General features: G+C 48.1%; 12 protein-coding genes across 13 annotated transcripts; 7 read left to right on the forward strand and 5 right to left on the reverse strand.

The window, feature by feature from the left end:
• Positions 1-111: 111 nt before the first annotated feature.
• Positions 112-1441, forward strand: E1B28_001002 (uncharacterized protein; the record flags this gene model as incomplete). The annotated part of the gene is made up of 2 exons (XM_043146895.1): positions 112-269; positions 331-1441. 2 exons carry the CDS (start codon positions 112-114, stop codon positions 1439-1441), a joined length of 1269 nt encoding a protein of 422 aa, XP_043015600.1.
• Positions 1442-1669: 228 nt separating this feature from the next.
• Positions 1670-2447, forward strand: E1B28_001003 (uncharacterized protein; the record flags this gene model as incomplete). The annotated part of the gene is made up of 6 exons (XM_043146896.1): positions 1670-1677; positions 1732-1853; positions 1903-1998; positions 2054-2106; positions 2169-2270; positions 2322-2447. 6 exons carry the CDS (start codon positions 1670-1672, stop codon positions 2445-2447), a joined length of 507 nt encoding a protein of 168 aa, XP_043015601.1.
• A 284-nt stretch (positions 2448-2731) lies between these two features.
• E1B28_001004 (uncharacterized protein) lies at positions 2732-3795 on the forward strand. The gene is made up of 4 exons (XM_043146897.1): positions 2732-2894; positions 2951-3080; positions 3142-3646; positions 3696-3795. Exons 1-4 carry the CDS (start codon positions 2769-2771, stop codon positions 3784-3786), a joined length of 852 nt encoding a protein of 283 aa, XP_043015602.1. The 5' UTR covers positions 2732-2768; the 3' UTR covers positions 3787-3795.
• On the reverse strand, positions 3796-10849 carry E1B28_001005 (uncharacterized protein). The gene is made up of 21 exons (XM_043146898.1): positions 10591-10849; positions 8693-10534; positions 8538-8639; positions 8393-8489; positions 7913-8334; positions 6890-7862; positions 6659-6840; positions 6492-6597; positions 6274-6442; positions 6112-6221; positions 5928-6060; positions 5797-5871; positions 5673-5749; positions 5533-5618; positions 5179-5480; positions 4973-5115; positions 4666-4915; positions 4490-4610; positions 4329-4433; positions 4122-4264; positions 3796-4065 (listed from the first exon to the last, which is right to left on the reverse strand). Exons 2-21 carry the CDS (start codon positions 8850-8852, stop codon positions 3838-3840), a joined length of 3984 nt encoding a protein of 1327 aa, XP_043015603.1. The 5' UTR covers positions 8853-10534; positions 10591-10849; the 3' UTR covers positions 3796-3837.
• Positions 8934-10021, forward strand: E1B28_001006 (uncharacterized protein; the record flags this gene model as incomplete). Its single annotated transcript, XM_043146899.1, has 5 exons — positions 8934-9161; positions 9213-9421; positions 9476-9582; positions 9635-9819; positions 9887-10021. 5 exons carry the CDS (start codon positions 8934-8936, stop codon positions 10019-10021), a joined length of 864 nt encoding a protein of 287 aa, XP_043015604.1.
• E1B28_001007 (uncharacterized protein) lies at positions 10297-12513 on the forward strand (the record flags this gene model as incomplete). The annotated part of the gene is made up of 6 exons (XM_043146900.1): positions 10297-10546; positions 10601-10862; positions 10918-11059; positions 11110-11379; positions 11433-11521; positions 11577-12513. 6 exons carry the CDS (start codon positions 10297-10299, stop codon positions 12511-12513), a joined length of 1950 nt encoding a protein of 649 aa, XP_043015605.1.
• Positions 12514-12548: 35 nt separating this feature from the next.
• Positions 12549-14888, reverse strand: E1B28_001008 (uncharacterized protein). The gene is made up of 9 exons (XM_043146901.1): positions 14670-14888; positions 14345-14615; positions 13903-14292; positions 13752-13852; positions 13400-13697; positions 13185-13349; positions 12902-13131; positions 12758-12850; positions 12549-12703 (listed from the first exon to the last, which is right to left on the reverse strand). The coding sequence occupies exons 1-9, from the start codon at positions 14778-14780 to the stop codon at positions 12692-12694; spliced, it is 1671 nt and encodes a 556-aa protein (XP_043015606.1). The 5' UTR covers positions 14781-14888; the 3' UTR covers positions 12549-12691.
• Positions 14889-14997: 109 nt separating this feature from the next.
• On the reverse strand, positions 14998-16004 carry E1B28_001009 (uncharacterized protein). Its single transcript, XM_043146902.1, has 5 exons — positions 15858-16004; positions 15692-15802; positions 15619-15638; positions 15427-15559; positions 14998-15376 (listed from the first exon to the last, which is right to left on the reverse strand). Exons 1-5 carry the CDS (start codon positions 15944-15946, stop codon positions 15100-15102), a joined length of 630 nt encoding a protein of 209 aa, XP_043015607.1. The 5' UTR covers positions 15947-16004; the 3' UTR covers positions 14998-15099.
• Positions 16005-16014: 10 nt separating this feature from the next.
• Positions 16015-18992, forward strand: E1B28_001010 (uncharacterized protein). Of its 2 annotated transcripts, XM_043146903.1 has the most exons (9): positions 16015-16494; positions 16547-16625; positions 16679-16978; positions 17035-17530; positions 17590-17729; positions 17782-18128; positions 18187-18355; positions 18416-18665; positions 18715-18992. In XM_043146903.1, exons 1-9 carry the CDS (start codon positions 16033-16035, stop codon positions 18827-18829), a joined length of 2358 nt encoding a protein of 785 aa, XP_043015608.1. In that variant the 5' UTR covers positions 16015-16032; the 3' UTR covers positions 18830-18992. The 2 variants fall into 2 exon arrangements, with proteins under 2 accessions (XP_043015608.1, XP_043015609.1); XM_043146904.1 differs by lacking the exons at positions 16015-16494; positions 16547-16625 and having other exon boundaries at positions 16650-16978.
• Positions 18993-19062: 70 nt separating this feature from the next.
• E1B28_001011 (uncharacterized protein) lies at positions 19063-20204 on the forward strand. Its single transcript, XM_043146905.1, has 6 exons — positions 19063-19189; positions 19236-19349; positions 19404-19541; positions 19605-19651; positions 19707-19793; positions 19843-20204. Exons 2-6 carry the CDS (start codon positions 19244-19246, stop codon positions 20098-20100), a joined length of 636 nt encoding a protein of 211 aa, XP_043015610.1. The 5' UTR covers positions 19063-19189; positions 19236-19243; the 3' UTR covers positions 20101-20204.
• A 597-nt stretch (positions 20205-20801) lies between these two features.
• E1B28_001012 (uncharacterized protein) lies at positions 20802-22311 on the reverse strand (the record flags this gene model as incomplete). The annotated part of the gene is made up of 6 exons (XM_043146906.1): positions 20802-21584; positions 21636-21687; positions 21745-21790; positions 21846-22050; positions 22112-22146; positions 22197-22311. 6 exons carry the CDS (start codon positions 22309-22311, stop codon positions 20802-20804), a joined length of 1236 nt encoding a protein of 411 aa, XP_043015611.1.
• Positions 22312-22504: 193 nt separating this feature from the next.
• On the reverse strand, positions 22505-24320 carry E1B28_001013 (uncharacterized protein; the record flags this gene model as incomplete). Its single annotated transcript, XM_043146907.1, has 13 exons — positions 22505-22564; positions 22614-22677; positions 22733-22827; positions 22878-22979; positions 23036-23113; positions 23170-23357; positions 23410-23478; positions 23531-23630; positions 23690-23761; positions 23816-23884; positions 23935-23954; positions 24005-24063; positions 24115-24320. 13 exons carry the CDS (start codon positions 24318-24320, stop codon positions 22505-22507), a joined length of 1182 nt encoding a protein of 393 aa, XP_043015612.1.
• Between the last annotated feature and the right edge of the window lie 692 nt (positions 24321-25012).

Raw genomic sequence — 25012 nt, forward strand, 5'->3', positions numbered from 1 at the left:
CGAAGCCTAAGTTGAGTGCCGTAAAAGTAGCTGCACCGTATCTGTCCGGCCAAGTGGAGTGGCTGTGCCTTTTTGCTCTCCGTCAACGTCGACTCGGACGACGTCCCATGCATGAACCACGCAGCATGCATCTCTCGTAGTTATCACCAGAGTTCTCTTTCGTTCTTTCATGTGTTTCAGTCTGCCGCTTCTCGTGCTTGGTGTCGCACTGTTTCTTCTGCAGCTCCTCGAGATAAGCCGGGATTGTGCCCGTCAGATCGCAGTTTGAGGTCAGTAGACTTCTCGAGTTTCTCTCTAAACGTACTTTTGACACGTATCTAAAATCAATAGAAAGCAAATACAGCCTGCTCAGTACATATCTCTATTGCCACAGCAAGATAGGTATGCGTCGAGGAGCAGCAACCACACGCCACAGTGTTATCTTTCTCAGCCGGAGAGTCGAAGAGAACTTTATCGCGGACTTGTAGAGCTGCACTCCTCTCGTCGGATTAATCTCCCAAAACTCATCGACTATCATGACCGTTACGCGCCTTTCAGATCCACGCGTTCATTCAACTTTCTGATCTCATTGGCCCTGCGGCACGTCTCGTTTGGTACCGTCCGGTGGTTGTTTCGGGCAATGGAATCAGCCAATATAGAACACAACCTCGAAACTCGGAAACTCCTCATCCGGTGGTATGTAGCTATAGGGTTGTGGGATCGAGCGTGGCGGGAGCTAAAGCAGATAGAAACGCCTGGTCGTGTGCCGGAGGCGTTGTGGTTAGAGTTTTTCAAAGGGTTACGGAGGGGGGTTGGATTCAAGAGGCTGATTCATCCGACGGAACGCAGTAGAACGCAAGACTATCATCCCGTTTTACTTTATGCGCGACGGTTTGTCCTTCTGATGGAGAGCCAACCGGTGCTTCGAGAGTCGACACGTCCAAAAGTGGTACACTTTGTGGTGCATGCTTTACTCCAGATGAGGCAGCGAAAGGACGCGTTATCGTTGACGCGACGATACTTGGATTGCGTCTCTCGTGAACCGTCGATGTTGAGAGACAGACCGATGAACCTGGTGCACCTTTTCGTGGCCTTTGGGTCGTCGCAAAGAGGGCTGCGGAGATTCCATGAGGCGCGACAACTACTGATGTCGTTCTTGTTGACGTATCCATTCCTTGTACCGACGCCGACGACACTTTTTCTACTGCTCGGAAACTTGAGGAGAGCTAGGAAATGCGGAACGGTTGGGATGGAATGTTTCGTTTTCTTCAAACGGAAGTGGGGGAAGAGAGTGGATGACGAGAGGGTGCGGCGTCGCCTTGGGTCGTTGGCTGTCAAGGAAGGAAGGAAGGAGATTGTTGAAAGCCTGTTGGGGACGACGGAAGTGACTAAAGGACAGGGCAAAGAGAGAAAGCTGTGGAAACAGATGTTGAGGCGATTGACTCGCCGTTTGTTTGGATGAGATCGACCTTCGACAATGGTTTGAGTGCTGTAGTAGCTAGGCCCGCTCCTATCGTGATCGGTTGCGAACGGACGTCGGTCGAGAATTCACACGATCCGGACGGGGCGAACCCTTTCACCTCCTTCGACATACTTAAAGGATGAGACCCGGATCGTCCTTCGTTGCTCAATGGCTTGCTATTCCATTTCTTGCATCAACGTCGGTGTCGGTCCAGGTGGAACAACCTCGATGCTCGCGTACGTCTGCCATGGCCAGCTTGGATCCCACCCTCATCTTGACCCATGTCCTAGACGAATTGCCGTGGTCGATTATCGAGGTCAGGTAGTCCTCGACACTTACGTCGCTCCGACCATGAAGGTCTCCGAGTATCGAACAGTCACTACCGGAATCGAACCCAGCCATCTGTCTAGCAGTATGTCAGTGCCTTACCCCATCTACTTGTCCTGCAGCTGTTTCTTCAGAACACGCCCTTCCATTCAACTCCGTTCAGCAACACGTCGCCAGCATCATCAAGGGCAACATACTGGTCGGCCATAGTCTATGGAACGACTTGTCTGGTCGGTTTCCTCCAAGACGCGTCCTCGATCGCGGTATTCACGTCTTTCCCCCTAGTCCTAGGCATCCCGCACCCTGCCGTTGACACAAGAGACATTGCCCTCTATCAGGTCAGTCAACCCTTCGTACACATGTCAACCACTTCTTCTTCTTCTGAGCAATGGAAGAATAGCCTTTTAGAAATGCACTTCGTTCACCCAACCACATAATCGGTCTACCAACCCTATCATGGCAGCTTATGCGTCGGCGCTGTCAAGACAGTGAACAAAACCCAGTCAGTTGTACGCCACAAAAAACTTTCAGTTTCCTCACCTGTTTTCTTCAGCTCGAAAATGCTAGGGCTGCGTTGGACCTCTACCGATCTGATGCAAAAGAATGGGAGGGTGCGATTGCGAAAGGCAACTGGCCGTGCGCCCTTCCTCCGAGTACATTCTCCCGTTGCTACCTCTAACTCAAATTTGACGTCAAAATAGAAATAGACTTGGAAACTTTTTTCCTGTAGACTTCATCTAATACGTATCAGCTGTATAATACGTTACTCTAATAATGGTATATCGGGTCCCTACTACTTTCCGCGGGGACAAGACCTCCGGCCAGAGACTTTGCGGTCCCAAGGGTGAAACGACTTGCAATTACCTTGTTACACCGGCGCATAAACCTGCGATGCCATAACCCTGTCCATTTTGGGTAATTTTGTTCCCATCATTGAACTTGTGAGAAACCGCGCTTTGTTCACGCACACGTGGCATATTCATTACTTTCCCTAACAGTCATGGAACAAGAGGATGAAATGAATCAAGGAGACGAGAAACAGTGTCGGATATGCCTTGACGGGGTTGAAGCTGAATCAGAACTGGGTCGTCTCATTCGGCCCTGCCTATGCAAAGGGTCAATTAGCGTACGTGGCCAAATCGCTTTTTTCTACATGGTCATTCCCTCTCATTTTAGCCCTAGTACGTTCATGTAAAGTGCCTACAGAGATGGAGAAACACGGCCAGCGGCACCGCTTTCTTCTCTTGCCCACAATGTCACTATCGATATCGTTTCTCTCGAACCCGCGTCGTGGGGATCGCAACCAACCCCGGTACCCAACTTGCTCTCTCCTCTTTTTTAATGAACTTTTGATTAACTTGACCGTTATCTAGTCATTGTAGGAGGCATATCTACCATCTTTTTCGTCCTGATCACCTTTCTCTCTTCCTTCCTCACCACATATTTGCTCTCGTTTTTCCAAGAACCGACAAGCACGACCTTCTACCTCTCGACAGGCTCATTCTTCTATGTTTCTCCTCTCGAGGTGATACACGATCTGGTCAGGGCTGCTCTTCGTATACTGCAGGATGAAGATGAAGCTCTCGGTGTTGGTTTGTTTTCGTCGCCGGATCGAGGGGCTCGGGTGCCTCCTCCTGTCGACGTCGACAGTGGTGGTGGTGGTGGTGGTGGTGGCTCCCTTCGACGTTTTTTCATTCGTTTCGTCATCGGTTTACCTCTTGTCGGCAGCGTTTCCCTCATCCAGATGCTCCTCACTCTCCCTTTCATCGGACCCGTTCATTGGCTCGCCCGGTACAGAGGGAATCGAAGACGAAACAATGACACACGGGATGTAACAGCAATCATCCTCGTCCTTCTTCTCGTCGTGGGCGCCGCAAGGTTTGTTCTTTTTCTATTCCTGACACATTCCCTCACAAACCTTACCCAGAGCATTCTACCGTCTTTATCAAGTAATCCAGTCCTGGACCACCAGGGCACTCCTGAAGTTTGAAGATTCTGTACTCGAAGTCAGCGCGTAATTTTTTATAGACTGGTTGTAATATATATATATCTATATATAATAAGGCTGACTACCAATTTCTCCTCAGTTGCCTTTTGACGTTTTCATAACTAGCCTTCGTTTCAGCACTATTCGACTCTGCCAAGTACTGCTCAACAGCGGCATCTAATTGAGTGACGGGTATATCCCGACTGGCAGAAGAGCTCGGTCTCTTCGCCTCCTCCATCCAATCCGATAACAGTGTGGCGATGTCAGATGAAAGTGTTTGAACGTTCGCTTGCGAGTTAAACGGTGGTAGCTGTTCATGAACCGTGAGGGGTGGACTGTCAAACGACCACACGGAAGAGAACTCACATGAGAATCGTAGACATCATGGAAGATACGCCATATTTCCACGAAAGGCACATTGCATTGCTTTAGAATCCTCGGTCCCCAACCGTTCGGAAGGCTTTCTTTTCGTTCTAGTGCAAACCGTATCAGGAGGTCAGAAACGAGGCCTATCCGTGAACAGTGTCAACTTTATTTTTTTTTCTCAATTTTGTAAAACAAACAAAAACCCACCGAGAGGGAATGCAAACTCAGAAGGGTAAAATCTCTGCCCTAGAGGAACGATTGTCGACACCGCCTTGTCTGCTTGCGCAAAAGGGTCGGAAGAGACTTCAATTACTGGATTGAAGGTGGTCAAGATTCCACTCGCTTAATATAGGGGAGATACCACGCACTTGAGTCAAATATTTGATTCCATATTTGCCGAAGTGTGGTTTCATCACGGTGCTCAGAAACGTGTAGACAGAGTAGTTTGAGTCGAGGTATGTCAAACGGAATAGCATATTCTTGATACAACTGCAGCAAGACTCAAATCAAAAGTTGCAAAAAAAACTGTAGCGAGACAACTCACCTCGGACATGGTGAGCAACTTTTGGGATAGCCGCTGGATTCGTTCACCGACTGCAGGAGCATCACCTGCATGGGGGAGAAGTGTATGATAGGTTTCGAGTTGTACTTGGGCAACTTCGAGTTTTTCTTCTAGATCAGTCAGGAAAGCGATGGCACTTTCGATTCTGCCTCCAGCGGATATTGGATGTGACTTGGCATTTCCAACTGCGAGAGTGAGGTACTCCAGCCGCGCACTCAAGTCTAGGTTGAATCTGGTGGAAAAGAAGTAAATAAAAGTAGCCTGCGAGATACATCTCAAAACAACGCACGTGTCAGATTCGGCCAGGATACTGAGAATCCTCGCCGCTTCCAAAGGTCGCCCATCCTTGACATAGAACTTCCAAAGAAGTTGATAGTTTTCAACCGTTATAGGGTCTTTCTGGAGGTGGGATTCTAGGAAAGGCGGACGAATCTGAGAAGAAGAGTCGTTCATGACATTCAGGGTGCAGTCTCACGGGGGACGAGACAAACGGACCTCTAGCAGATCATCTGCCAATTGTCTTCCGATCAACCATTCGTATAACGTTGAATGGAACATCGGATCATCACTGGCAAAAGATAAATTATATGCTTGTGCCTTGACAGCTTCCAACTCAGGTGAACTGTCGGTCTGTTCGAAAACAGCAAGCGAATCTAGAACGAGTTCATAACAGTGTAATCTTCGTTCGAAGGCGGCGCGACGCTGGTCGTCCATTGTAGATCCAGATTGCCAATAGTCAAAGCCGACGCCGTCCTGATCAAAGACTTTCGCGCAAATGAGGGGCAACTCAACAGCACCTGGGACAAATCCATTCAGGAAGCTGGCGATCATTGGGATAGCGTCACTAACCTTGAGCAAATTTCAGCAGCTGGAAATCCCCAGTTATTTCTCTCAGCTTCTCTAAATCTAGAATACGAGCTCCCTTCGTGTACAACCTGATTTTACGACATTCAGCATCTTCGAGTTGGGGAGGAGGAGGAAGAACCCACTGAAGAGATTCTGCAAACCATTTCTGTCTCTCCGAGGGGTTAGATGTTTCCGCCGCTTTGCGTATATTTTCTTTCGCCTGATCCTCCTGTTAATTCTAGTTCCGATCGGAGGAGGCTCAATCACCTTGTAAAGCATGACATCGTCGGTGCTACAAAAAGATCCACATCTATTTTGCAGCACCTCACTGATGGTGTCCACCTAGAAAGACACCGGTGAACTTTGGGCAAACCGGTACGGTGGAGACGAAAACGAACACTGATTTGCTGACCAATTTGTTGATCAATAATCACATTCACCAACGCTCTAGAGGCATTTAATCCATTGTGGGTTGTAACGAGCTCTTCAAACGTCAGGGAAGTGACAATCTTCTGGGTCTCGTTGTCACACCTAGTGATTGGGACATTGGAGTGACTGAATGCGGGAATCGAGTTAACTCACTTTGAGATGAGTTCGCCAAAGTGGTAGTCATACAGGAGTAAGACAAAAGAAAGGCCCTCAATGAATCTCGTCAACAACGACGACAACGCAGACACCGAGGTTTGTTCCGCCTGAGAGCTTTTAAGTGATTTCGTACGCTACCACACAAACACATTCAAATACCTTCCAAGCGTCTTGTTCAATGGTTGGAGGACGTGACGACGCGCTGTCTCCAGGAGTCGAATGGAAGAGATGAGGATTTCGATCTAACAGATCTTTGAGGGAAACAAGATTTTTCTGAACGGCGAGGAGCGTAGTGTCCGATATGGCTGCTTGCGGAGCACCTAAAGGCCTGAAACATCACCTTTAGTAGACTTATCACTCATCTGGATTATAATTACCCGTGGGATGTTATCTTAGATTTGTAGATTGGACGAACCAGTCTAGCAAAATATAACGCTAAGCCTTCTCGTCTTCCGCTGTAGATGGCAGTGCCCTGGTTTTCACCTGTAGAGGAGTATGCTTTTGAGACCGCACGAAGCATAGAACTGTAGAAAGACAAGCTTACTCTTTCCATAAACCGTTCTTTCCGACCATATAGGCCTCTCACCGAAGTCGTAAAAAGCTTGCTTGGCGACGGAAGCGATATCCTGACCGATTGTGTTAATGCCAGGTGAGGCATCAGCATCGAAGAATATGTTTCCGCACGCGATACCAAGCAACATGGCACAGGTCTGATTGCGACCGAAACTACACACCATTTAACAGTGAACAAACGAATTCAATATCGTGCACTCACCTGTCCCGGAATTCTATTATGGGTTGTATGTTACCCTCCGACTGCAGCTCCTCTATCACTGCTCTGAGATAATCCACAGCCCTTCTCTTCACAAGAAAGGTAAGGCCCACGTTGGTCAATACCATGAATTGCTGGGCTGGCTCTACAAATTGAGTCGCGAGCTCGTTTGTGACCACAGGATTCGGGAAATCCGGAGGCTGCCCATTTGGAGCCGGGGTATGAGGAACTGCAGCCATAGCCCACGTTCTGCCGGGTATTGAAAGAAGCGTCGCGTATTCCGTCAGTTGCGGTCGACCAGTAGACCCATGACTTCCGTATTGGGGATATGTAGGTTGCGGCGGTTGAGATTGTGTAAGATTGAGTTGGTCTAAAGAGCCTATACGTGTCAGATCTGGCGACATACACAGTAGGTAATCGGACGTTTCGGTGTCTCCATGTTGGGCAGCTATCGTCAACCCTCCGATGTAACAAGAGCTATCGACCTCAGAGACAACGAACGGACGAGATTGGTGTGGGGGATGATTCTGAGGAGCGCCGTATGCATTGACCGACGGACGGTACGGCTTTTCTTGCTCGTCTGGGTGAATCAAATTGGAGGGAGGTAGCCGGACGTGCACCAGCTGCAGCGAGCGAGTGCCTGGTCCTTGGTTCGAGGCAGTACTATACGAGTAACTGGAGAACGTCGAGGGCGAAAAATATAGTCGAACTCCATTGGCCGTCAGCGCAAGAAGTTGTACTCCATTGCGAGATTCCGACGGGCTGATAGGGTGAAGAGAAATGATTTGGAAAGTCTGAGGATTGATTGCCGGTGCTCCCGGACATTTGTCCTGCACGGCCTTATAGAGGTTGGACAGAGTTTGAACATGCTGCACCGATTTATCACTTGTGGGCTTGTAAATCGAAATGACATTCTTCTCCGTCAGTGTATAAAAGCAGTGCCTTGCGTGATCGGAAACAACAGAGATTATTCGGTCTAAAGAAATATGAATACTATACGGTAACGGTGAAGAACGCATTACACACCTTCAACACTTGAACCGGCAAATCTGGGCAACAGACTCGACATTCCGCCAATGGAATGATTAATGAGTTGTATACGCTTCCCAAACCACGACTCGTTTTCCTGATAGTGCAGCTCGTAGAGATTTCCGCCTTGGACACCACACATAAAGATACGACCTTCCGGTGTACCAATAACAGAAGTCATTTCCACTTCGGTGGATATGGTGAGGTCTGTGGCGTACAGTTTGACTTCTTTTCGGGAACGAACTCCTGAACCTGAACCAGACGCAGGGGATAGAGAAAGCGCAATGAGAAGTACCGACATTGGCGTGCAAATGACGAGTAAGTGGGATATTTCCTCGATGAAAAGTCCCTTTTTCGGTTTCACGACGGAGACGTGCGTGATTACGTATGGTTGATCAACGAAGGAACTTATTTCTTGACTGGAGGTATACGGGATTTGAGAATTGTCAAAATCAACGAAGACATGGCGTGACGCACCCTTCATTGTAGTCCCATAAAAACAACTTGTGGTCGATAGATACCCAAGCTCGTTCGATCTCGGGTATTAATCCCATATGTGAGTTGACACTCGTGCCTAACACGACTCAGTATGGTAGCAAGAGCCAAGAAACTTTGAACGCACTGCTATAGTACTGGAAAAGACCTTCCGGGATACCAACGAGCTTCCTCTTCTGAAATGGCACGCGAGTGTCGTCGGGGGAGATAGTGTAGGAAGACGAAGCCTCTGAGTGACAGGAATGATTATTAGGACAACCTGAAAGCAGTTTCAGAACGCACGACCAGTCAAAGTATCTCCAAGGTCTGGAATAATCTGAGCATCTTTCGTGAATTGCTCTTGAAGAACTGTGCTAGCACTTTGTAAGACGGCTATATCAATAGGGGCAGGCTTTTCCGTCTGTGAACGAGTGGAAGGTGTATGAGCAGCAGTTGTAGCCATGAGTAGTGGCCTTCTCCTCGACGTTGTTGAACGCGTCGAACGTAACGATTAGGTAAGTACCACTTCATTCAGCCTCCCTTCATGCCTGACCTAGGCTATAAACACATACAACGGAACATCGTAGAGCTCATTAAAAATCCACATTTCCACCTCCAGCTTCCGAAACTATCAGACGACTCATGGAACAAGATGTTACGCGACAGCCTTGAGCGCGACAGACTTGAATTCCTCGGGGACGCCCTTATGACTTCTTTCGTTGCGCAACGCTTGTACAGGTTCCTAAGCGAGGGGACAGCTCACTATTACTCGGTATGTGGTTTCTGCGACGAGTTTGAACATCTTGTTCAGTTCCCCTAATAGCAAGCGCGGAGCGCCTTGACCGCAAATGCGACGTTTGCTCACATCATGGCTCGCCTTGGCCACTTCGACATGGAAGGGCCAATGAAACCGGCTGGCGACGCTTTTGAATCGATCATAGGTGCCTACTACAAAGAAGGCGGTCCAGAGGCATTACAACAGTGGCAAGAACAGTTCTTCCCGCTGATTCGGTGTGCCGCCAAAGTTTGTCGGTGGGGTCTCCGCGGAAAGCCTTAGAAACACATGATGATCTTACATTCATTCAGCTCCATGGAAAAACCCCAGACCAGGTCCAAAACACGCCACAAGTCCAATCACATACTTTCTAGGCTTCGACGCCCACCCACTCCGAACATTATCTCCCCCTTGCGCAGTAGGTTCTGGACTAAATCGAGCCATTCCCGGCTCACTTTTGTTGCACGTAGACCGCAAAAGACGAACGCATTTAAGTGTACTTCCACCTTCACTGGCAGTGGGGAGAATTCCGAAGCCCGTTCAGACCCCCGTTTCGAAGTTACCGCCTCGGGTCATCGACCTCACAGCAGAAAGTGAGCCTGAAGGCTCCGCTGAGATTGTTGAGATTTGTGCCCAGGATTTTTGTGCATCCAAAGTGTGTAAATCACGTTTCATGATCCTCTTCCTTCGATAGCTGACCGAACATATGGAAATCATCAAAGGCTAGGACAAAATCCTCTTCCCAACTTCTAAATACCGTCTCGCACGCTTTACCCGCAACACCGGCACCGATACGGAGACTTTACACGATTTCGACACCAGGTGGCCCGAATAACCCCATAGCTATCGACGACTAGGTTCACAGTATCATCGACATTAACTATGTTCTTTGGAATCATTATATAGCCCAACCTCTTGTACTTAATACATACTATACTACGGTTACCACGTATTCTCCAATCATCAGGAACCTCACGCCATCACGGAACTGAGTTTGGGATGAAAGTGCTGTTAAAGAATCAACCGTCCAACGATGGCAGAGTACCCGCGGCAGTAACGTTGACATCTTTTAAACGCTGATGCTGAGTGTCGTATTCGAAATTCCCAGTTTTCCCTCGCGGAGAGAAGTGACATGCATATGGATTCAGACTCGAAAACTTGGGCAGTTCGACCTCCTTCTGTTTCATCTTCCACAAATTCGCTCACCTCCCGGTTTCCGTCATTGTCACTCTTCCGCTCGCGAAACCGTCATACCAACTCCGATCGCCGCACAGTGACCCATGACCGTCTTCCGGTAGACCCTTCCCAGACACTCACCCCATCGCAAAGGGATGAAGAAAGACATTTCCCGAGTCGTCTTTCACGACGTCCTTCAACAAAGCGTAAGTGGAATCATCTGTAGATATACAGTACATGGTTTTCTTACATCGAAACAGCAACTTTCCAATGGGCTCTGGGAGAACTCATAGGTGAAGGGAGTTATGGTCGTGTTTACCTGGCTCTGAATGTGACAACGGGAGAAATCATCGCTGTAAAGCAGGTCGAAATAGCGAGAAGCCCTTCAGGTCTTCAGGGCCGACGTCGTCTGCGGGAGGTTGCTGAAGCACTACGACTGGAGAAAAATACGCTTAAACTTCTAGATCATCCTCATATAGTACGGTTCTTGGGATTCGAAGAGACCAGTAATTGCTTAAGCATGTGGGTTTCAGGACCTGATTCTCTTGCTGAGTATTGACTGTTCTACTATTCACAGATTCATGGAATACGTATCCGGAGGGACCATAGGAAGTTGGCTGAGCCGTTACGGTCCCTTTGAGCAAGATTTGACGAAGTATTTCACAAAGCAAATTCTTTCGGGTTTAGGGTATTTACATGGCAAGGGCATTATCCATCGGGTGAGTTTACAAGTGCGTTCGGATGAAATACGAAACTAAGGGCAGTGCAGGATCTGAAAGCTGACAACATCTTGGTAGAAACCTCTGGTATTTGCAAAATATCGGATTTCGGAATATCCAAACAAGCAGACGACGCTGAAGGGCGTGCCTTTACCGAAATGAGGGGAACTGTGTTTTGGATGGCCCCCGAAGTCTTGGAACCCAGAGAAGGCGGTTATGATTCAAAAATCGATATCTGGAGTATTGGGTGTGTCATTCTGGAGATGTGGTCGGGAAAGAGGCCATGGGATGGCGAAGCTCTCTTTCCGGTTCTCTTGAAGGTAATCTCATCGTATTCCTTGACCAGCTTCTATTGCTATATCCAAGTTTGTAGGTTTCTCGACAGAAACTTCATCCACCATTACCTCCTGGCATAGAACTCAGTCGAGACGCGTTGGAAATGTGGAGAAAATGTTTCATTGCGTAAGTGCCATAAAAAACGGACCAATTGCATCATAATAACACCCCTCGAAATCAGTGAACCAACGAAAAGGCCATCCGCAACCGAACTATTACTGCATCCATACCTTGTTATGCGATCTGACTGGGCTTTTCATTCATTTGACCTGCGCCCACATCATAAAGGCCAAAACACCTCGTCGTCTCACTCCCTACGAACTGTCCGACCTACAAGAACCACTCATCGCGGATTAACTTCCAGTCAACGCCCCTCGCCTACGATAAGAATACCGAATAACGAGCACTCGAATCTCCTTCCACCCTCGAATGATGGGCCACCCATTGTATACATCACACCACCTGGTACACCGGTGAACACCAGTCCGCAAGAAACTCCGATCGAACTGCTATCCCTGCCAAGATCAAGTGTCTCAGATTCTAGTACAAAGAGGTCAAAGCGTGGAAGGAGGTCGTTGCATGTCGCAAACCCCGATCCTGAAGGTGGATCGTCAGGCAAACCCTACGTGTATACTCCACCTCCTTTACCCCCGCACAGATCTGCCATACGTATAAATCATGCCTCTCCGTCAGATCATCCAGGACTTCATGGTCACACTATACGCAGTGTCAAGTCAATGTCGTCTATGCATCCGGTCTTTGACAGTGACGACGAGACAAATGATGGCGCCTCGTTTTGGAAGAAACCACCTATCAACATACGTCGAACGGAGAGACGCAGCCGACTTGTAGAAGATACAGGACCGGAACGGCCTATGACGGAGGAAATATTCAACAACCTCCAGGAATTTTTCCCTGACTACGATATCGACGAGCCAATCATTCAGGAGACGGTTGACGACTCAGCTGCGTTGCTTCATAGTCGCATCAGGCGAGGTAAAAAGTCAATTCGGAAGGTGGCGGAGGAACAGGTGAACAGGTCGCGACGCGACCCAGATCGATTACGTCGCAGAGGAACGAAGTTGTGGGAAGGGAGCATCCAACAGCTTCCAACATAATTGGTTGCTGTTCCAGTTTAGAAATAAATATGTGATTCACATTACCACAGACCGTAGAACTACCAAGGATAGGCGAACACAAAGTGAGCGGCGTCGCAACTCAGTTGACATTAAACCACCGGCTATGACATCACACACTACATACAGACGATCGTCTCTATAACCACGTGCCGTAAGATCAGAAATGTTCCTGGAAAAGGAAAACTGTCAATGTAACATTCGCGTTGCATGAGGTGGCGTTTACCTTCGCAAAAGTAAAGTTCACAGTGGCCGAAGTATTCTTCACCGTTGCTTCCTTGATGGCCTTGGCGAGGGGACTCGGTCCACAAAAGTAAGTCTGTGACCAGATTCATCAGTCAAGTCGAAACCAAAAAAGTATATCACTAACTCCGACTTTAGTCTTGAGCTGGGACTTGCTGCCAGGAATGTACTGTCCACAGTCAATGGCCATACCCATTTGTGAATAAATTTTCATCCAGTCGGGACGACCGAACATGGTACGAGTACGCAACAAGGTGAGCGGGTCATATTCAGCGCCAGCATCATTGACGGCAATGTTCCAAAGCATATCTTCTCCGATCTTTTGTGTCAGGTAGATATTGATTCGGAGGAAATTCGCTTCAAGATGTATTTCAGGCGGGCTTCCGGGAAAATTTGGCTAGAGGACTTACGATCGGCTTGAGCGGCTTCCACTTCTGCAAGAAGGGATTGGAACCATCCAAAAGAAGGGGCGTCACGACAAACCCAGAAAAATTCGACACGGCGCAGTGAACCTATGTTCCTTTTCTTTTGGCGGTACCAGATATGTTTCAGAATCGAGGCAAATGGAGTGACACCTACGAGGAAGCGTTAGGGGTAAATTAAGACCAGACAACCGACAACCCACCAATACCCGCGCCGATCAGGACAGCGACTTCACAATTGAAAACGTCCTCAGCCGGTGCACCATAGGGACCGTCGATCCTGACATGGGGTAGTGATATGCCAGTACTGGAGTCAAGTTCTACAAAGTCACCCTTCAAGAACTTGTCGTCCTTCTCAGTTCCTTTCAGAGCTGCCTGTGTCATATTCGCGACAACAGAGGGGCCAACTCCAAGACGATCACCGAGGGCACGGGTCCAATCACCCACTTGACGGATGTGAATAGACACATAGGGATCTTCCGGAGCAGAGGTGATTGTGAACTATAGGGCGTGGTTCAAGAAAGGCCGCGGGTAAATGCTCGACTGTGTGCTTACCGGATGCCATTGCCAACGAGAAAGTTCCGGGATCTGCACGAAGAGCCATTGACCGGCAACGTACTTGAAGCTGGGCTTGACGATACGGAGCTCCATGGCACCTTTGTCATGTGAGAACAAGGCTGAATGGCATGAACTTTTGTTGACTTACCACTGGGATGAACTAGTACCTTTGAGAGACGAGTCGACCTCCTCGCGCGGTATTCGCGGTAGATACGCTCTCCGAAGTATATGATACCGGGCCAGATAATGAACCTCCAACTCAAGTATCCAAGACAGTGGTCGGTAGTGTAGAAAGGGAAGATCGGACTGTACGCAGGATCAACGGAATCACGGACAAAGCATCCAGTCGCATGGGTATATAGCCCAATCATAAAGAAGAATGCCAGGTGGTGGGTATACCAAAATGCTTCGAAACACTGGTTGCGAATCTTGTGATGGGCGGTGGCGTACATCAAGACCATAATCAGAAGCATGAAATGGCCAGTTATTCCTCCAGGCTGAGTATAGTGAATTTCAAGGGCTATTTGTTTTCGAACCTCTGCGGACAACTGTAAGATATCCAGCTGAAAAAGTAAAGAAGTGCCACTCACGAGTGCGCTCGACATTGATGAAATTGACATAGTGGGCGGTGGTGTGCACCATGGCCCAGAAAGCCATTGAGTAAGCCACCTGGCGATGGAACCAGATGTTCTCGTCGGCGGGAAACAGCCAAGTGAGCTTTGGTCTCAGAATGCGGATGATATTTCGCAGCATGGGGATAAGAATTAGGCCACCGTCGAATGCAAGAACCAATCCGGCCCCACGAGAGGTCCAGACTGAGAACGTCAAACCATTAAGAGCAGCAAGTTTGGTGTTTATGGCCTATGTCAGAATGAGGGATCGAAAAATGGGCGGTGCATAAAGAGTCGGACGCACCTGACTGTACCATCCATATCCGAAGAAGAAAAAGTGCAATCCATAGAAAATGACATTGAAGGCAAGCCGCCTCCCTGTGAGAAATTCCCTGCGAAACCAGCTTTCCGCCATGATTGAAGGATGTCTACGAAGGAGCGAAGGACTGTGTTTGGGTCAACCAAAGGGCACAGCGATGATTGATGAAAATATTAAAAGGGCGTAGCCAGACGGTGGTCAAGAAAGAGAAACAAGATGCAGGGAGCAGACCTAGCCTTTATGGGGTCACAACAGGCAAGTGTGTGACCATGGTGACGCGAACCAGTCCATCAACATCACACATCAGTTTGATCCAGTAACCAGTTCCTTGGATTCGGATTCGAATACTATTATCGAAGTTACCATGTACATATGTTGCTGCCACACCCCGCTGTCTCCGACGTTCCTATTCCTCCTATTCCTCATATCGATAGGCAACCATTGCTTCAATCCTGTGTATGTCAGTGCTGAAGCTCCTCATCTTCACCTGCTGACTCTTGCTTGCTTCGATTGCCAGAGGATCGGTGTCGACCCATTCTCCAGCGGGAACGTCCGCAGAGTCCGACGTGTAGGCCAATATATTGAATACAGTGGGCTCCGAGATCACTGGCAGATATGTCACCATAGATATGATTTGCTTCAAAATTGCCCGAATCTCGGATTGTATTTCGGATTCGGGCTTTTGGGGCGGCCTTCGCGGGCTTTTAGTATCCATCACTAAACGCGACAAGGGAATACACACGGTGCATTTAGACTTGGACCTTCGGGCGGTTCAACCAACTTGATGTCGAAAACCCATCGTTCAAGAGCTGTTCTTGTTTCTTTTGATATAATGGCCAGAACGAGCTGCGTCACTGAGCCTGTAAGGAGCCACTCTAATCATATGTGTCCGGACTTGAGTACTGATAGCATCGCATCAAGCTAGCTTACTTACTCTGAACCTGTTTCAGGATTCTATATGTGACAAGGCATCAACAATACTCATGAGTAGCATGTGAGGGACTTACTTGTCCAGATAATTCTCTAATGCGAGATCCTGCGTAACTAGCACGGTTTGACCGTATTTTTTGACCATATGAAAATCGTCTGAGGGATATACTTCACGTTGAAAGAGAATCCTGAGCGTATCGTTTTAAGTGCAAAACCATGTCACAGGAGAAAAGCTGATGCTACGTGTTAACAGCATACTTGAAAAATTCTGTGACCAAAACGGTAGAGCCTTTGAGTGTAATAGCCTGACGATTAGCCTGCTTAGATGCCATGGTCAATGGAAGATGAAGTTCGTGGTTCAAAGGAAGAGGTTCTTTGACGCGTTTGGTCACATGATCGAAACTGCACTCTAACAATCATGTCCGCAAACACACCTCCTGCATCCTCAAGTTCTCCCAGTGCACATACCCCAGCTACACAAGATGCACCACAAACGGCTTCGGAAACAGAACGCGCAGTCCTTGAATATCTTCATGCCCGCGGTTACTCATCTGCTGAAAAGGCACTTCTCCAAGCCATTGAAGATGGCTCCTCAGAAGACAAAGGAAAACAACCAGAGACAATCAGCTCACAAGAACTCGTCGAAACCTTAGCAGTATTTGCTCAAACTTCGTCTCGTCCAGGAGAAAATGCGTTGAAGGATTCTGGCACTGTGCTTCAAGAATTAACAGCTATGGGAAACCCTTCGAATATACAGAATCTCATATCAAGTATAGCATCTGTTGGGTCTGAAGATATTCTCTCGAACGATCATACGGATAAGCAAGAAGGTTATCGGGAACTAGAGGCATGGGTGGAAGGCTCGCTAGATATGTATCGAGTAAGTCTTCGCTCCATCGACATGCCCTCCGACTCACTTCAGCACGATCCAGCCCGAATTTCGACCCATTTTGTTTCCTATATTTTGCCATTTTTATCTTGACTTGATTCAGAATGGACATAAAGATGCAGGCAAGTGACATTGGTTCGAGCTCTCCCGCCCTAACTGACACTCATCACCATAGCCCTCAACTTCTTCTCCCTTTTCTCACCACCGCTCGCAGCTGCACATTCGGCAACTTTGCATCATCTCTCTACTTTGCTCTTACCTTCACATGTTCAAACCGATGAATTAGCTCAGCGGTTTCGCGACGAGAAATATGTTATCCGAATGAGCCGTTCTGGCTTCAGTTTACTCGTTGGCTGGCTCACGGAAGGTATGGGAGGTGAAGGCCTAGGTGTTGGACTTGGCTTTTCCGGTGAGAAAGGGAAGAAGGGTCGATTGGCGGTGATGAGGGTGGTGAACAATCGCCTCCGTTTCGACGGTAATTATATTTTCAATGTACTATTCCGACAGCTTTGTTCATAGCTGAAAATTCAGTCACTGCCTCCAATCCATCATCTGTTTTACCAACCGCTTGGGAAGAATCCACTGGCCTTCTATCATCACTCATCCCTCACACAAATGGGACCGCCTCCAAATTGAACAACCCACAAGCATTCAATCTATCCAAAGGCGACTTAAAGCTCGGCCCCCCTCCCATGAACGAGGAACTACGGACTGAGACTGAACGCATACTGCGGGAGCAAGCCATGGTCGAGCGAGATCCCGCTCAGTACGACATGGCATTCACGAGACCTCAACCACTGCCCGGAATGACCGCTCCCGCAGAGACCGATCTTCTTCCCAAACCCCCGAATTTCAAAACAATCGACGTTGAAAGAGAGGTGAATGCGGTGCGAGACGCTCGAAGAAGAATAAAGCTCGAACCCTCCGCCCTTCATTCCGTGGATCTCAACTCACCCCAAGCGAACACTGCTCGAGCGCGTGCTTTGCCGAGTATATGCGCATACACACTCCACGATGTTGCGGAAGGGTAGTTTTCCCTATTTATCCCTTTTTCCGAGCTAAATATTGAACTTTGTTGTTTCTCAGAGCTCCCTGCTGCACCTTCTCCACTGATACATCACTTATGGCAGCTGGCTTTTCTGAGAGTTATGTGCGTGTATGGAGTCTCAAGGGGGAAAAGCTTCGAGGTATGAGGAGTGATTTTTCGGCGAGTTCAATCCGTGATTGTGAGCATCTGATAGCATCGCCCAGCCTTGTGCTTACTATCTGGGTTGGTAGCTGCATCTCTTCGCAAGGTGAAAGAGAAAAAAGGGAGTTCAACTAGAAAACTTATCGGTCACAGTGGTCCGGTCTATTCTGTCGCTTTTGATCCTGTTAGTGGCTCCGCTGCACCGCCAAAATATCTTCTCTCGGCGTCAGCCGATGGTACAACGCGGTTGTGGTCAATGGACACCATGACGGATCTCATCGCCTTCCGTGGACACGAGAATCCTGTGTGGGATGTGAAATGGAGTCCCATGGGGATCTATTTTGCCACTGCAAGTCGAGATCGCACGGCTAGACTTTGGTCGACAGATCGAACAGCGTGTCTGAGGATTTACGCAGGTCATCTTGGTGATGTCGACGTGAGTGCATTACTTTGTGGGTCCAGATTGTGTCCAGGTACCCACCGGGACTCTTTAGTGCGTGCAATTTCATCCAAACTCGCTGTATCTGGCCACCGGCTCGAGCGATTGGACTGCTCGTCTATGGGATGTGCAACGTGGATCTTGTTTACGTGTTTTTATCGGGCATCAAGGGCCTATCTCTTCAATAGCAATAAGCCCAGATGGGAGGATGTTAGCCAGTGCAGGTAGGGAATGTCCCACTCCTGTTCTGAGCTCAAACCGAATGTCAGATTTTTTTCGATTAGGTGAAGACCTTGCCATCAATTTGTGGGATTTGGGATCGGGAAAACGAATCAAAAAGATGACTGGGCATACTGCCTCTATTTACAGCCTCACATTCAGCGCCGAATCCTCACTGTTGGTAAGTGGAGGTGCCGACTGGACTGTGCGATGCTGGGACGTCAAAGGGGTCGGGGGTAACAACAAACTTCGTGAGAACGGCACCAGTTATTCCGATTCTATTAGCGACAACATATCTACTGGAAACTTGGACTCGTAAGCTTTGATTTACCTCTCTTGTACTGGATCTTTAAATTTTCGCTAGGACTGATTTACTCGCCACGTTCCCCACCAAACGGACGCCCATAATTAATGTTCAACTCACACCTCGAAATCTCTGCCTCGTGGCCGGAGTATATCAACCACCTGAATCACGGTAGTCTAAACATTGAGTAGGACGAGAGTCCGGAGCTGATACTGCTGTTGCTGAGGCGCGTCACAGGCAGATATGTAGTAGTTCTGGGATACCACTTTGATTTTAGATAATTGCTGTAGTTGTTATCTTTCTCATTACCGTTGACAGAACATTTGTTTGAAACCCACAGGTCTGGAGAGCTACTTACAACGCGTCGTGTGCCAACGTTTTGGCGTGGATCAGACACGTGACATTATTCTTGGGATTGTCACACTGACGCTGACAGTCATCGAAGCTTTTCGCGCCGCTGAACCTCCTTCATCCACTGACGTTCATCATATACCTTCAATACTTACCACTCCGCTTACTATCCAGAACGGGGACGGTAAATTTTTCTGTCTCATGTACTTTCTCTTATTCATAATTTCAAGATTACAACATGGAGGATACACACATGGACATGGACGACGTTCAAATGACTGCAACACCACAACCGCAGCCACAGGCTACCCAGAACCCACCTTCAGATGCCAGTAATGTCCAACGTGCGTTGTGAGAACTAAGTTCGAATGGTACAGAGTCTAACACCACACCTGCAGCCCCTCTTCCCGCAACCCGCGAAAATTTCCGCGACATTCAAGTGAAAGTTCACATTAGAAGGCCTGAAAGAGATTCCTGGGTATACATGGGGCGAGGTCTCGTCAGCCAGGAAGTTCATGGACATTCATCCCGCGTCGGTGCGTCGAAGCTATACCTTACTGACCGTGACTTAACCCCTCCTTTCTTACACCATCTCCCAGTCGTCCGCACTTTGAACACGAACAAACTAATAACACAATTCGGAGAGGTATATATGCGCCTCTGCTCCCCCCTAAGTAACGCTGAAATTTTCCTCCGATAAGGGTTCCGATCTTCAGGCGGAAAAAAGAGGTAATTTCGTGGTGATCGGCTGTGTTGAGGACAGTGGGGTTGTGTCTTGGTCATTCAACGTGAGTCGAACTTGGTCTTTCTGTGGGCTGGACTGACGCGCCTTTCAAGGCGTTGAACAACTCCGAAACTCTTCGTCTTCTCGCAAGCATCGAACTGGCTTGCTACAAATGTAAAAACGTGTTAGCCGACCCCCGCACCGCGATGAGAAGTCGCCGGAAAATTGAACGCGTCATTAAGGATGACAGACGAAGGAGACATAGAAGACGCAAGGATCAGGAGGCTCTCATCGACGCCTTCGCGAAGCAGCAATTGAGTGAACAACCTGCTCCAGCAGGTTCCAGCGTACAACCCCCATCGCAGGCCTAATCTTGTTTCCAGCTCTCTTGTAATCGCCTCTGCAGCCTTTTACTATGTACTCGCCTATTAGATTCCTCTGGAACCCTTGTATTATTTGCTCAGTACCAATCTTATCTATTATTATATTTTACAGAACCGCAGAACGAGAATCGAACAGTACTCGATGGGAACCATCGACTCGACATAGATGGGAAAAGTACTAGGTCCGTAGTCCTGGTCCAGGTATTGGTGCTCTTCGCATGAACCTCCGAAGAGCAATTTCACCAGAAATAGCACATCTCTTGGATACCCCAAGCAGCAGCGACACCCGAAGGTAGGTGGTGTGAGTGAACAAATTACGACTCGAAGCAACAGGACAAGGTAAGGTCTTGGAATCCGCCCTAAAGGTAATGGTCGGCGGAAGGCCATTGAAGCCACTGAGTACTTGGTGGATAATGATGAACCTTGGAGGTTTATCTTCGAGTAGTAGGAATTAGGTAGGTGTACTTACAGTCAAAGTACACTCCCGGTTAGAGCGAAGCGCAGCGAAAATCGGGGGGGGGGGGGGAACGAGTTCGTGAAGGCCACCTGGTGGAACAAATTACTTAAAGATATGAAGATAATAAACATACTACAGAAAGCAAAGATGTACAAAAGGCAGCTCAAAGTCCAGGGATAAAAACACTAGGCTGGTGTCAGTCTGGTACTATCTGGTCCGGTTCCTTGCGCACCTATGGTTTGGATTTTCGTTCTGAGTAGACAGGAGGTAACTCCACCGTTTCTTCTTCTTCTTGTTGTGGGGGAACGTCCTCGGCATCGGTATGCACGATGAAACGCGAGGGTTTATAAGAGGTTGAACCAGCCATTGAAGCTTTTTTCTGTGCCGCACTGATGGAGGGGGCCACATTTTGAGCGGTAAATGGATTGATATCCGTCGCTGAATGAGGTAATGCATCGTATGAACGCGAGCTACCATGTATATGGTTGTTGACCTCGACTTCGGAAGGGGAAAAAAAGGGGTTGGAGGTGTAGGGGGTGGGGGTATACAACGGTCCAGCAGGGTCGATATCAGTGCGAATCCTTTCAGAATGGCGCCTGAAGTCTGTCCCGTCGTCCCACCGATTATGTAGTCGGCTATCCTTCCTCCTTTTCAAGAAGAAAAGTCCCAAGGTAATCGCCACTGCTAAAAAAATTAATCCTCCGATCACGGTGCCGGCTATAGCTGCTATGGGAGTCGATGATTTACTGTCGCTGGGGGTAGAAGTGGGAGAAGTGCCGGTGCCGGTCGAAGTGGGACTTCCGATCATGGTAGACGATGGCGAATTCGAATTGATGCAGGACACATCGTCGGATGCACTGACAGTCCTTATGTCAGAACTCCCGCCTTGACGACCTTTCGAATCGACCATCAGAAAGATCATGGAGGTACCGTTGTACACATTGGTAACCCAATCATAGCTATCTGAGTTCGTCGGTGGTTGGAACACGAAAGAGGTCCCTCCTGGTACAATGCCCTACGCAGGTGGTGAGTAATTGTCCTCAAACACGAGTGTAGACAAATTCACCATCATCGTCACTGGTTGGACCGCCTGGGGATAACCACTGAATGTGAACGTTCTGCGGTGCATGGGAATATCAGCTAGAAGTCTTCACATTCGTATGATCCAGAAGCACCTGCACTGCTGGAGAGCACTATTGAGCTCATAAGTAAAACCAACGCCTAGAAAATCACAATGGTAAATTGTGGCAACAGTTTCAATAACGAGAGGTCGCACCAGGATCTGTAGTGTTACAACTTCCTCCATTGGAAGGTCCGACTGTCAACACCTCCGTGTTACCTCCTGACGCAAACCCCGTAACGTCTGACATTGTGATGAGAAACTTGTGATCTTGAGGAAAGGGCAGTTGAAGAGAAAATGAGCCGTTTCCATTGCTGAAGGTTGATTCAGTAATGGATATATTTCGCGGTGTGCCATAAACCTATCACATTCGGTTTGCGTTCAGTTCTGGTTGGAATGGTGGATATATCTATATCACTTACGGGCGTCAAAAGGAGGTAGAAAGGCGCTGTTCCTCCTGGAAGAAGAGATGAAGCAGAACCCATATAGCAAAACCGTCGAGCTCACCGGTCCAAGAGATATTGAGGCTATCGCACTGAGTGGGCAGGCCATGGGTGAAGCTAAAAGCATTGGTGATGGTGAATAGGTTACCGAGAAGGATCGTGATTGTCAGAAGCAGCATAAGAATGAACGAAAGTGGAAACTTGTGGAAAAAGAACGAAAAGGGTTTGACTGGAGATGTTGATTTCGGTCTCTCCTTCCCGCATTGATGGCTGGCAAGGATACGGTCACATTACGTAAATTGCGCAGGATACTGTATGTACAGATAGATAGATTTCCAAAATAGATTGTTCAAAGCATCTCTGATCCACATGTTACTCCGGCCAAATCTGTTTGGCCGCCTCGACCAGGAGAGACAACTTTTGTTTCTGGGTCTAGAAAAGTATTGGATGAGCTCGTCAGAGGAATGTCATCGCCACTTGCCTCCTGCGGAATAGGATTGCCTTGCCAGACCGACGCGAATCCACACTGCGGACTGATGCACAACCTAGCGGGTCGCATGAGTTCTCTGATATACTACCGTGGTCGAAGTTGCTAATTACTGATCCAGAGCCTCCTCCTTTGAGCGGACTCCGCTTTGTGACATCGCTGTGGCAGCTTCATGGACTCTTGCTTTTAATCCTTCGACGGTCTCCAGCTGAGCATGGTCAATTACTACACCAATGAAGTTTTGGGGACACCTCTTACCTCATCACGCTTGGTGGTTACGAGACCCAAGACAACCGCCTTGTTCCTTGGGATATGTTTGAGGGGGGCGAAGGTTCCACTACGTTCATCGTCATACTCCAGCTGTGTCCAAGTTGGATTGGGTTGTCAAGCTCAAAGTCCCCAGAAAAAAGACGCACGTAGAAGGCATCGACATCTAATTTATGGAATACCTGATCCGCGATCGCATCGTATGTACCTTCAAAGAAATGTTGCCCCTAGATAAGCAAGCAAGCATGAGATCTAAGCGATGAACACACACAAAGGGACCTACCCTATAATTTCCTCTACAGATGTGGAGGCTAATGGTCATGTCTTCGGGTCTGTCTCGAGTACAGAGGTTGATGGCACGGATGTACGTGTTCAACAATGCCCGAGAATCGACGCCAGCTTCTTCCATCCCATTAACAGTGCGATTGTCGCAGAAGATTATAAAGGTTGGGTCATCGATTTGGATATGGCCTTATGAGACGGGTAAAGTCTGGGTGCGCCAGGATGACAGGAAACAACATACGACATCCTAGATCATAAAGTTCCCTGATCTCTTCGCGATACGCGCAAGCTAAGTCGTCGAAGTATTCATCTGTATAGGAAATCAACACTCCGACCCGAGTAGCGAAAAAGATAGTGTGAACCATCGTTCTTATAGACATTTAGATCATACGTTTGGTCGCTCCCGTGGCGCTGATGGAACCAAGTTGGAGCACACATGTTGACTTTGATATTCTTGACATTCTAGGATGAAAATATTATTTCACACACTGTCGATGGGGAGGCGTAGTACTAGTGCTTACTTCTGGAGACACCAGGTTCTTGAGAAACTTGAAGTGGTCAACATAGAACGGTTTGGTCCTTCTGATCTTTCCCTTTTTGGAAAGACAAAGATTAGATTATGTACGGCCCCGATGGGTCACGCTCACATTGCAATAGACAGAGGGAAAGTGCGGAACGCCAGACGCGAGCAGGAACCCAATGAAGGAAATATATTTCTAATGCAGGTTTGAGATCAGCCTTGATTTGGCAACGATCCAAAACAAACCTTGAACTCAGTGATGGGCCCTATCCACGGGTGTTGTCAGAACGGTCTTTTCGGGCAGTGTATAACATACGTTCGGGCTGGAATTCCATTCCTTCCAACAGGTCGAACAGTCCTTCAAAGAACTGCGCTCTTTCGGTAGCGTTTCAGGAAGACACCGCATCTGTCTCTGGGACGACGCACCTTCGCATCTCCCCGTCTGTGATCGTCTTTATCCCGACTTCTTGTTGAAGGGAAACGACTTCCTTCACCGCTTCGTTTTGAGCCACCTCGAGATCATTGATGGAACATTTCCCTTCCTGTAGCAGATCATAGAGTGCTTGAGGTCGTAGGAGAGACCCAACATGGTCAGCACGGAAAGGAGGCCGAACGTGCAATCGGCGAGCCATGACGATGAGAATGAATATTGGGGAGGAATCCGGTGTTTGGTCTGCCTTTTTATTCCACAAGACATGGACGTAATAGATTCGGAATGTAGAGATCCTTTCATGATAATCTTGTCAAGTGCTGTTCTGTTCACAAGTGCACCCGACTCAACACCTGGTGCCAAGGACGCCACTTCAGAATATGTGCGTAAGATCTCGACGGTACTGGATGACTTCCCGTAAGGATGTGCAAATAATCTCCTTTCAAATAAAAGTTTTGATGTAAATTGGAAATTGGGAAATTGTCGAATTATTTGCAGATGCCTCCCGCAATGCTGGAAATTTGCATGGAGTGCTCGGATTTATCACACGTGTGGTAGCTCGCCAAGGGCGTAAGCGCGGACAAACTTCCATATCTGGGCTGGAAACCATGTGGACTCACCTCGCTTAACGAAATATTGCAGCAAAAACAGTTTAGAAAGGGGTCGCTAGGCCTTTCTAAATTCAAGAATTTAGAACATGTCCTGATGTTCAGATTCTGGTATTTGTTGCCAGGTATCACTCGCTTAACATATCTCCGATGATTTTCAGCGTTATTTGCAACGATATTTACAAATAATCCTTACGGGAAGTCATCCACTTATCTGCAAGAATATGTAGAACGCAAACAGTTCTGAATTACTTGACGGAACCGAACTCATCCACAACCCCTGAGA

Source organism: Marasmius oreades, chromosome 1 (assembly GCF_018924745.1).
Source record: "Marasmius oreades isolate 03SP1 chromosome 1, whole genome shotgun sequence".
Taxonomy (NCBI): Eukaryota; Fungi; Basidiomycota; class Agaricomycetes; order Agaricales; family Marasmiaceae; genus Marasmius; species Marasmius oreades.